The sequence below is a fragment of the Choristoneura fumiferana genome, chromosome 17, assembly GCF_025370935.1.
Source record: "Choristoneura fumiferana chromosome 17, NRCan_CFum_1, whole genome shotgun sequence".
Taxonomy (NCBI): domain Eukaryota; kingdom Metazoa; phylum Arthropoda; class Insecta; order Lepidoptera; family Tortricidae; genus Choristoneura; species Choristoneura fumiferana.
The window spans coordinates 3,587,161-3,599,473 of NC_133488.1; the positions used below are offsets into that span (position 1 = coordinate 3,587,161).

Here is a 12,313-nt window from a genome sequence, read left to right on the forward strand (position 1 = left end):
GCGTGGCGTTTGAAAAAAAAACGAGGTTAATAAGATGGAGAACACTCGAACCATTCGAGTCCTGACTCACCGTAGTTCTCTCAGTAAGTGTCATAATAAATTCCCTGGTCAAGCAACGCGATGTCAATATGACTTTTTCTACGAAAAAGTTCCACGGTGGGTCTAGATTCAGTTGATTCGAGTGTACATACGTTTAAAAAAATGACGGTGAAAGCATTCTACACTTCCACTGTACGTAGATATAGTTTAGATATAGTTAGTATTTAGTATTGTAACTAAAGGACCCCATACATCCCTGTATTTTTTTATTTTTTTGTATATTTTTTCTTTAATTGTATAATATAGTTTTTAAGTATTTTATTTGTAATTATATTATTATGAAAAAATGACTTTCTGCCAAGTTTCTTGCGGCGCATTCTTCTTGGCAATGATGGTCTTTCCGAAAGCGCTGGTAGTTTAAAAAATGACGTGTAAAAGTGCCCATTGCGGCCTATTTACTGAATAAATAATTTGAATTTGAATTTGATTTTTTTTTAAATAGCCCACTAATGTGCTTCTTAAATTCCAGGTGTTCCAATCTGATGGTACGTTCGTGGGCAAATTCGGCTCGTTTGGCTCCAAGCTTGGGCAACTGGAGCACCCCCACTACATAGCCGTCTCCAGTACCAACCGGGTGCTGGTCTCTGACTCCAACAACCACAGGATCCAGGTCTTCGATGTTAACGGGAGAGTGCTCTCGTCCTTCGGAGATGAGGGCTCGGAAGACGGACAGTTTAAATTCCCGAGGTTAGTTGAAAATTTATAGCTTTACTTAGTGTTTACCAGCGGTTTCGCACGCGGTTTACAAAATTCCCGTGGGGATTCCCGAAAATTACATCGTGGTCTTTATTAAAGTTGCATTATAAACAACAGTGCCAAATTTCGTGACTCTCTCTAGGTTCCAAATTTCATCGAAATCCGTGCAGCCATTCTAGCGTGAAGGAGTAACAAACATATATAGGATTTAGTTCAATAAAAAAATCTGTAGCATTTTAGTAACGATACAAACCCACGTTGACGGCGCGATTAAAAAACGCGATATGCAGAAGTTTGCACAACAAGAGCATAAAACGAGCTATTTTACCCGAGGCTCCATATAGCCACCCGAGCCGGCACGGCGAGGGTGGATAGACACGTCAAGGGGAAAATAGGTTTAATGCTCAAGTTTCACACTCTGCTTTTCACTTCGATTGTGAGGTAATTAAATAGCGACAGTGGAAACAATTGTTCACTACTAGATACCTTTTATTTTTCATGTATTGGTATACAATTATTATTATTTTAAGTTTTATTGATTTACTTTGATTGATTTGATTGATTTTTAGTTTTAAATATAAATTAAAACTTATTAAAAAAATGTATAGAAACTTTTCTGTTTCTGGCTGTTGACACCTGATTTACCTTGGTCTTAGACGAAGATTTTACTTTATGCACTAGAGCATAAAAAGTCATTTTATGTCGCCTAGATCCAGCATAAACACGAACTTCACGAGAATGAGAATTGAAAAAGCCTTTAACTACCAACGTTTTCCTTCTAGCAACCTTCCGCACTTCAATAAACCTAAACGCTTTAAAAGCTATTAACATACGACAAATCATTAAAGATGGCGCAGTCATATGTTCCCGCAACTAAAAGCTACGTCTGTGAATACTCCTCAAAATAAACACTTGGTATCAATTTAACGACAAAGCAAACTGATATGTTTCCAGCTGCAACACTGTTGATATTACCATAGTAATATCTTGTATACAAGATACACAACTTAAGTCGACACCCAAGACAAACACTTCGTATCGAATTGTATTGTACCTCGCAAATGTCTATGTTTATTCCCGTCTCAAGTAGTAATGAAGCTTAGAAAATAGAAGTAGCGACACTAGTAAAAAACGCTCAGTTTTATTATGTGACTCTAAGTTAATTTATTTAGACGGATTTACATCAACATTTTTCCCATAAGTTACCTGACCATAAATCCTAAAAGTTCGTTTTAGCCCGTTTTTAGAAAATAATGTGTTTTTCTGCCAATGAAATTAGTTTTACATTCCAACCAGGCCCCATAATCGTTGCTGTCTAAAAGTCCCAGAAGGTCCTAAAACTGCTCGGCTAAAAACCCGGACAAGCGGGTTAAGGTTTAGAAAAGGGGGTCCCGGCACTGAAAAAAATATTCAAAATAATGTTATTGTGGTCACTATTTATGCATCGTATAAAACGCGCAAACAGAATTATAGCATCTTTTATCTGAAAAATATTTCACTGCGGCCAACAATGGCCGACAATGGCATTTAAAAACTTCGTCAAAATAATTTTTCTTTTGGGTTATGTTTAGATTAAAGTCGTGACCAACTGACCAGGTGCGAAGCTCACACGCTCCAATTTAACCTCTAAATGTGATCTATTAAGAACTAGCTAATATAGTACGCATTTGCTTCCCCCTATTTTTTTTTGATAGAAATAAATTAAGCGTTTAACTAAAATGTTATCGCACTGTAACAAACATAAGCTGTGTTTTCGTCTATCTTGACGACTTTCGCACGCAATCCAATCATTCCGGGCCATCGAGAACTTCAAAAAAATCTTATTTTCCATACAAATAAAAATATCGCGACGGGAAATTAATATTCCGCACATTTCCTTTGCTGAAACTGATTTCTTTGATTCAAAACTGATGTGAAATGCGTGAGAATAAGACATCCAATGAAGGAAGTAATTTGAATACGGATGGAATTAATAATGTTACAGACGCAAAGTTAGAAAGTTTGTTGGTTTTGTTGGTTCGGTTTTTACAATAAAATGTATAGAGAAAAAACGTTTAAAAAATATTAAAATTGAAAATGCAAAGTGATAAGGATGTTAAAGCGGGCTGGTTTGGGACGCTGTTATAGTGTAATAGAGTTAAGACGCTCGCCACGTTCAACTATGTCCAAAGGATCTTACGATACCAGCCCAACCCAAGCCTGAAACATAAGACATAAACCCTCATTGCAAGGTCGTGGTAAATTCCCCCCCCCCCCCTTCCTTCGAATCTAACAAGGTATCGCTTGTTACTATATTGTAATAGGGTTGTAACGAAGGTTTAAGCGGAGGCGAATACGGATGCAAAAGTTAATGAAGGCGGAGGCAAAGGTGAAATAAGAAGTGTTTCAAATACAAATTTATGGTTTAGTAAAGTAGGTAATAGGTAGACAGCAAAAAATGTTTATTTCAAATCGGTAGGTACAAACATAAGTACACTTTGTACCAGTGTAGAGTTCCCTTATATTTCAAATTAAGAAGGGGCAATCTAAGATCAAAGATTGACCTATTTCGTCCAGGTGAAAGAGAAAGTGCCGGCCGAAGACCGTGCGGAGTGGCAGTTACTCCGCCGACAAGCGCGAAGTTCTTAAATTTAAGAAGGGGTGATTTAATTATATTTCACAAACACAACGATTTAGCGATCCAGCATCGCTCCTTCCCGCGTTATATGTATTGTATTGTATTGTACACTCTTTACTGTACATAAAAACACATGAAATTAACAAATAAAATAATAATAAAAAGTACATTGGCGAACGACGATCTCTTCCAGTTAACCTTTGAACGATTAACAGGATGTTAATCTTCTCCCTTTGTCTATGGTTTTAATTTCTTAATTTCTTCTTTTTTTTTAATTTTTTTTTCTCCGTCTGACTAGGGCAAAGGAACTGGCTCATGCATACATGTTTATTTAACGTTTGGGCTCCACAGAAACCAGCGTTACTGCACATAATGTGCGGCAACACATGCTGAGTGGAGACCCTTTTTGGTATCCTGCTGTGTACCTAGTAACATAGTTTTAGTGCTAGTTCTAGTCTTAGTTTTAGGTGGTACATTTTTGGAGCCAAAATAAACTTTTTCTTTCTTCTTTCTTTCTTTCTTTCATTAAAACTCCGCAAAATTCTTACGAAAGCAAATGCAGTGGCGGAGGTACGTTTTTAGGGTTCCGTAGCCAAAATGGCAAAAACGAAACCCTTATAGTTTCGCCATGTCTGTCTGTCTGTCCGTCCGCGGCTTTGCTCAGGGGCTATCAATGCTAGAAAGCTGTAATTTTGCACGAATATATATGTAATGTATGCCGATAAAATGGTACAATAAAATTATAAAAAAAATTTTTTAGACTACCTCCCATAGACGTCAAGTGGGGTGATTTCTTTTTCTCATCCAACCTTGTAGTATCGTACTTGGGTATCGTTGGATAGGTTTTTTATAACCATTAGGGGGTTGCTACAACTTTTTTTCTATTTAGTGATTTTTTTGCAAAATCTTGAAATTTGAAGTGCAAATTTTCATTAAAATCGAATCTACACCGGTGAGTGAAAAAATTCAGGATGGTAGTAAGTATATCAAACTTACAAGGAAAACCATAACGGTTAAGTTTTCATGAGAATTATTAGTTGTTTAAGAGTAAATAGCAGCGTAAGGTATAAAATATACCTAAACTTGGAATATTCCGTACAAAATACGAAATCCTTAGGAAAATATTACTAATATTTTTCATAATGGCTACGGAACCCTATTTTGGGCGTGTCCAACACGCTCTTGGCCGGTTTTTTTAGGTACGTTTTTTCGGTGGAGGTACGGAATCTCCGCATATGCAGAGGCGGAGTTGAATTCCGTTACAACCCTAGTTATTACAGTTAATAAGGAGACGAACGATTTGTAGTGGAGTGTGAACACTCACGTACGTACATAGCTACTTACAAACGCCTTGTTGAACGTTGTGTGTATAGCGAGCTTTGGGTACGATTTCGAGTGGCTGCCAAATATTCACGTTTGTCGACTCCATCTTGGAAGGATCGCAGAATACTCTGAGGCAGATTGTACAGTAAAACCGAATTCTCTTAGAAGTCAGTGGAGTAAATTGCGAAATTCTTTGTTAAAAAAACATTTTTAATACTTACAAGCTCTTTTGCTGACTGTACATTTTCATCATTCAAATATATAAATCTCTGTAGTATCTTCTTCTTCTACTTCTTTATTCTTCTTGTCTGTACCTAGTCTACTATTTGATGATCATTAATAAATTATTTTTTTATGATCACTCGATACATTTGGTAATCCTCAACTAATTTGATTGTTGAATACTGAAATACAAGTAACTGGTATTTATAATTTTATGCGGTCTTCTATGCGCTCATTTTGTTTAATTGGTGTTTAATTTATTTTTGTTAGATTTAGAACCAAGTGACACCTTAGCCTTGTGATATATTTGCAATATTTTTTTTTTTATTTTTTTTTGCGATATTTCTGTCAGTTTAATTAAAACATTGAAATATTTTGACAGTCATCATCCCATCATCCCAGCCTATATACGTCCCACTGCTGGGCACAGGCCTCCTCTCAGAACAAGAGGGCTTGGGCCATAGTTCCCACGCGGGCCCAGTGCGGATTGGGAACTTCACACGCACCACTGAATTGCTTCGCAGATTTATACAGGTTTCGTCACGATGTTTTCCTTCACCGCAAAGCTCGTGGTAAATTTCAAATGTAATTCCGCACATGAATTTCGAAAAACTCAGAGGTGCGAGCCGGGGTTTGAACCCACGACCCTCTGCTTGAGAGGCGATAGGTCAAACCACTAGGCCACCACGGCTTTTTTACAGTACCGTATTTTTGTACAGTATTTTGACAGTACCGTTCGTATATTATCTGTGGCACATCGAACATGGCCGCATTTGCACGTGCCACCATTGTGACCGCGCTCTGGTAAATATTTGATCGATATTCTCTCATTGCAAACTATTTCGCATTTGGGCCTACGTTTCAATGTAACAGCACTCTGTAATGTATCAACTTGAAAACCATATAATACGATTATTTGGGAATTTAATCAAAAATTGCGAAGTCGATTTCTATTGAGGTTTCTTTTAAAAAATACTAAACGACAGTATTTTTTTAATTTATTAGTTTAGTTTACTTAACTATTGCTATTTTATAAAATAAAATGAATAGTTAATTATGTTAGAAAAGGGTAGGTGAGGTTTTGTAGCAAAATATAATATAGGGACGCTTGTCATCCAACCGTTGACAAAATAGCGTGCAAAATATAAGTATCCAAAATTAACAACAAAGAAAATTAACATAAAATACGATTACGCCTAGTCTTATTAGGCATTATAATAATACATTAAACGGTCAACTCAGTACATAAGAAAATGCGACACGTATAAAAAGACAAGGAACGTGGTTTTGGGCGCTTTTCCCTTGATCGTAGCAAGTTATCGACAGGACATTTCGCGCACCAAACCGACGTGCGCGTAGTTTTCATCTAAATCAGATATTTATTTGGTTATAAAAAATATATGCATATATGTATATCTGAGCGTTTGGACACTGAAAAACGGACAAGTTCTTTTTCTCCCCTGCACTGCTTAATCCTTCCTAAAATTTTTTTTTTCTTTTGTTACCAGGGGTGTGGCAGTAGACGATCAAGGCTACATAGTAGTAGCAGACTCCGGTAACAACCGTATCCAGATCTTCCACCCTGACGGGGCCTTCTTACGAGCCTTTGGATCTTGGGGCTCGAGCGATGGAGAATTCAAGGGCCTCGAAGGCATAGCCGTTATGTCAGGAGGGAACATCATTGTATGCGATAGGGAAAATCACAGGGTACAAGTGTTCTAAATTTTAAATTCAAATGCGTCACTGACTGAAATAGAGCTTTTTTTTTATTTTTCGTACCGGCCAGTGTTACTTTGTAAAAGAAATGCTGTTTTTTTATTCTATACAGCCAAACAGTATTTTTTTCTGATGAATAATGATTTATCACTGGCTGATATGAAAAAAGTTACACGAGCCATAAAAAGTTTTAAAAGCAACAATAATAATAATCATTTTTTATTGGTTTTCTAAAGCCAATTTATTGAAAGTCAATTAATTGGAATCATAATGAGTACCTTTTTTCTGTTTCAAACATTGTCAATTTGTAAAGCATTTTTTTTTGTACCCAAACGGTTGTATCATTTTGCTCTTAATAGTTTTGTTTATTAGTCAATTATTACTTTAACTGTATATAATAAGAAAAATACCTTTTACTGTAATTTATTCGACATCGCTTTTTATCTGATATATATTTAATTTATTTATATATTCATTTTCTTTTGGAAATATATGTATTTTGTGTATGTTTATTATATGACAAGTATTTTAAAATACGTTGCAGTGATTTTTTATTTACAGATGTTTTCGCTTTTCCTATTATTAACTGCTTTTCAATTTCAAACTGCTAAAATAGACATGGCAGTCCTCATTATTGACCATCATAACAAATAATGCTTGTATTATAAATCAAATCAGATATCATAATCAGATAATAAATATCCAATACAAATGTGTTACAAATGCGTTAGTTATGCGTTGTAGGTATCTGTGAAATAAAATACCAGAATCTTGTCAGAGTGGTAAGGCCAGCTCTTAATTAAATGAAATGATTTTTGTGTTTAAAATTAAATGCTGACCAGAGAACATCAACGCACGATACATTTATGTATAAATCTAAGCATTTCAACATTAATGAACATTCAAAAGATACCTTTTTATGTACCAACCATTCGATATTGGTTTAATGAAGGGTTTTCTAAGAATTTTTATTTGTGAATTATAGTTAAGTCCGTAAAAAAAAGTGTCTCGCGGACTAATTGTAATTTTACAAATTAATTAAATGAGTTTGCAAAGCTTCAAATGTAATCTTCATTAGCACAAAATAAGTAGATATTTTTGCAACGGGAAAACATTATCTTTATCTGTATAATATTTTTAGTTGAAAATCTCATAAGGGAACCCTTTGCCTTTTGGTGTACCAATTCGTTTCATAAATATTTATTGGAAACTTATTTACTAGGTAGGTACTCGTGCAGAAAATATAACATACAGTTAAGAAAAATATCGTACATTATAATGCTTAAAAAAATATGTATTTTTTGTGTGTTAATTCTGCTCAATATTTTGTGACGTCATGTTTCTAAATTTATATTTGACGTATTTGAAATAGAAGCGGTGTTTGCATAATGTTGCGCTTGCATCGGCTATTCTCTGGATCTGTGCATTTTGTCAAATTAATGTATGGTTTCTTATCACAAGAGCAATGCTTTAATTAAACTAAATGCGTAAACCTGGAGAATGGTCGCGGATAATGACCACCAAAATAACAGATTTGTACACTACACGCAAACGAGTCGTTTTAAAAAAAAAGACAACGCGTTATATTTAGGCGAAGTGCACGTGGAAAATATAGAACTAATGTAAATTTTCAACACCACTTGGAAGGAAAGTATTTAGTTTAAATTCTAAAGATAGGAATATACTGAAAAAAAAAATCACATAAATATTTATAACTATGCAATTACTTTTCCATGTGTTTACTTATCTATTTTTTATTTATAACATATTTTTAATTTAGGATTCTTAACAACTTGCATTTTTTTATCATCAACCATATAGTAGGTATACTTTTTAATCAAAGATACAGCCTACGACAATTTCCTCTTCATGCCTACGATACATGCGCTGTATTTTAATATAGTATTCCCCAGTGCTTATACCCACGCAATCCTTATTTCAGGAGCATAAGGTATATAATACCTGTCCAATGAAAATATACCTTGGACCTCATTTTTCGAAGTCAAAGAGATTACAGGATACGTGACTGTTTTTTAGGATTTTGTTTCGTTTTTACGTGAAGAAAGATTTCTTTTAAAGTAAGGGTTTTTTCTGTATTGCGACAAAAGGCATACTCTATTGTAAATTGAACGATGCCATGTATGTTTAAGATTAATGACAGAAAATCCTTTTTAGAATATATCTTCTTCTTCTTCCCATTCCTCTTCTATCGGAGGTCGGACAATCTCATGGCGGGATGGTTGGCGATTCTGATTTTGGAGGCCGCTGCTCTAAACAAGGACGTGGTACTGTAGTTGAACCAGTCCCGTAAATTCTTCAGCCACGAGTATCTTCTCCTGCCCACGCTTCTCTACCCGGCAATCTTCCTCTGGATAATAAGCTGGAGAACTCTGTACTTGGCGTTTTTCATTACATGCCCAAAGTAACACAACTTTCTTTGCTTGATGGTTTTTAGAAGCTCAAAGTGCTTGCCCGTTCTTTGCAATACTGCCACCTTGGTTACTTTGTCACGCCACAAAATCTTTAGAATGCGGCAGTAAATCCACATTTCGAAGGCCTCCAATTTCTTCATTGTGTTCTGCGTAAGGGTCCATGATGGCTTCATATTATATGTTGAAAGGTATTTAAATATTGTCTAGTCAGAAATGCCAAAGAAACAATAATTTTTAAAAGTTTTTAACAATAAGTTTCTTCTTACATCTTACAACTCTAATTGCTGAATTAGAGTCCTTAATATTGGATAACTGGAAGAACAGTTGCCAAGAAAAGATTGTATAAAATTATAAAAAAATAACGTGCAATTTGAAAAAAAAATGTGCTAGATAAGACGAGATAATTCATATATTGAAATTCAAACTTATGAGAAAGGCATACGAGTATTAACCCATCCATAAAATTTTCATTTTTAATACAAGCTTTTTTGCTGACTGTAGTTTTTGTTGGCTGTACTTGCATTGTCATCCAAACTACATTTGCATACCAAGAGTTCCGTCCTACTGAGAGGATCCTGGTTGGACTACCAGGATGTCACTACTAGATTTTTGTATTGTCACGCGATTTACATAAATATTCCAAATTTCAATTAGGTAAATCTGACTGCTGGCAGTTGGTCAAATTTGATTACAGACAGACAGACAGACAAAGGGACAGGTGAAACTAAATAAAAGCTTGTTGATAAGTATGCATTTTAGCTTATGGATGTTACGGTAAAAGAACTATACAGCAGACAAACTATGCTTTGTCAAACACCCCTTCACTGAAATCCGCATGAATAGAAAGACAAAAAGTCTAATTTTTACCTGAGCACTAAATTTTACATAGTGAGTTTATTGTAGGTATTTATATCAAAGAAAATATTACACGATTGGGTAGTGAAAAGGGCTTAACGCATTCACTGCTACCGACGCACACATGCGTTTTCGGAACTGCGCCCAGTGCCGCTGTCACATGTGCGTCGGTGGCACCAGTGGCCAAGTCAGGTGGCAGTGAATGCGTTAAAAGCTAGTTTTTGTTTTAATTGAAAGCTTCGGTTCTTCGTTTTTTTATTTATTCAGTGAATTCTCCCAATGTTTGCAATTTTCCTTATTTAATGTACACTTAAATGCTTGCAATTTTACTGACACCTGTGTAGCTATTGCACTCTTAGTTTTAGGTATAAATAACTAAGTAAATATATATACGTATGTTGAATAAATTTTGTAAGGTTTTCAATTTTAAAATAAAGGATTTGTTACTGAATGCTGTTTTACTTTAAACTGATCATAATCATCATCATCATCATCCCAGCCTATATACGAGCCCGTGCTGGGCACAGACTTCCTCTCAGGATGAAAGGGCTTTTGCCGTATTTCCCACGCGGGCCCAGTGCGGATTGGGAACTCCACAAACACCATTGAATTACTTCACAGATTTGTGCAGGTTTTTCACCGTATTAGCTCGTGGTTAATTTCAATTGGAATTGATTTCATGATGTGGCCAGTTTGCAGATCATGAAATTCCTAGGCATATCATGAAACGCCGCCATATCGATTCTGGCACTTTACCGGCCGCTGCCGCGGCACGCTCGCTTGCCGCCATTTCAGGATATACCTAGGAATTTCGTGATCTGGCGGATTTAACGATTGGCCGCCGACATATAAATATACATAAAGTCAAAGCATCATCCTAATGAAACCTGTTCCATTTACGAAGGACGCGCAAACTGGAAATTAGTTTGGCTCCTTGCCTGACAGCACTTGATGCGTGCTGCACAGAATATTACACTTTCTTGGCTCCTGCTCGGTGCAGATAAAAGCTTAAGTCAAAATCACTCACGTTAAAATCTATGAGGTCCACACGTGAACACTATATAAGATCTGATAAGATACGGTTCTTGTATCTTGTACAATATAGCTCTGTGACGGACAGAAGGAAAGACAGTTTAGCGACATTGAAGACTCCATCTCTCTGCCTTCGGGTACGGAACCCTAAAAAGAAACAAATTTAAAGTAAAAAAAAACCGGGTGTATAAGTTTGTATCGCGTTTACGTTTATACCTGCTGAGCTGGCAACGTTGCGTTTTTGTTAGTTTTACTCGATTATTCCATAAAAATTGAATTAAAATTAAAAATGTGGTCTGATAGAACTGTTCTTAATATAAAGTTAATTACTCCAATAATTATGCATGATAGACTTTTATTTTCTTTTTAAAACCGTTAATAAACATTTATTCGTTTTTAAAGAATATAAAAGTCTATCACGAATAATTGCAAAAATGCAACGTTGCCAGCTCAACAGGTATAAACGCCCTTAATCTAAAAGAAGTCTCGTTTTCGGTCCAAATATCACGCTAATGAGCGGGAACCTTTAGAATGTCCACGTGACTGTGACGTCACTCAAAGAATTTACTACAAAACTATCGCCTACTATAAGGTCGTAATGGTTTGATGAGAGAGCGGCTCCTTTATTTTTCTTATCGGCCCTAACGGCCTCTGTAAGTGCTTGCGATTTCTCTCACGATGACGCTAAGAGACGCGAGTCAAAAGCGATGGGATCGTATAACGATATTATCAGAGGTGAAAATGTATCTATTTCAATATCCAGAGAGACATGGGCTCGAGACAGGTGGTAGGACCTTGTGCAAGGGCCGCCCGGATTGCTACCACCATCTTGCTCGCTAATCTTGCCGTGAAGCAGCGGTGCTTGCACTGTTGTGTTTCAGCGTGGAGAGAAAGACAGCCGGTGAAATTACTGGCACTTGAGGTATCCCATCTTAGAACTCTAGGTTGGCAACACAACTGCAATACCCCTGGTGTTGCAGATGTTTATGGGTGGTGGTGATCTCTTACCATCAGGAGACCCACTTGCTCGTTTTCGATCCAGTAGAATAAAAGAAATAAAAAAATTCAATAATCGTAACAACAACAAAAAAATCTTGATACAAACAATGATCTGAAAAAACGTTTAACCCAGAATTTCACGCTTTGTGAGGTCAAAGATAACAATTAGCTGTTTCAACCGTTATTGGCAGGAACAATGTCTATCGCTTGCATCAATTGCAGTCAAATGCTATCCAGATGGCTGATGCACAAATTGCAACGGAATTTGCAATATGGCTCTGCTAATTTAGGCCATCGCTACACGGTAAGCACTCATTTTTAC

General features: G+C 36.1%; 1 protein-coding gene across 5 annotated transcripts in view; it reads left to right on the forward strand.

The window, feature by feature from the left end:
* Positions 1–10,411, forward strand: part of tn (tripartite motif containing protein thin) — a 74,034-nt gene extending 63,623 nt beyond the window's left edge. For all 5 annotated transcript variants that reach the window (XM_074099860.1, XM_074099858.1, XM_074099862.1 and 2 more), the window contains 2 exons: positions 569–786; positions 6,466–10,411. In XM_074099860.1, the coding sequence (XP_073955961.1) occupies positions 569–786; positions 6,466–6,679 (432 nt within the window). In that variant the 3' untranslated portion in view covers positions 6,680–10,411. The remainder of the gene's footprint in view (positions 1–568; positions 787–6,465) is intronic.
* The last annotated feature ends 1,902 nt before the right edge of the window (positions 10,412–12,313 follow it).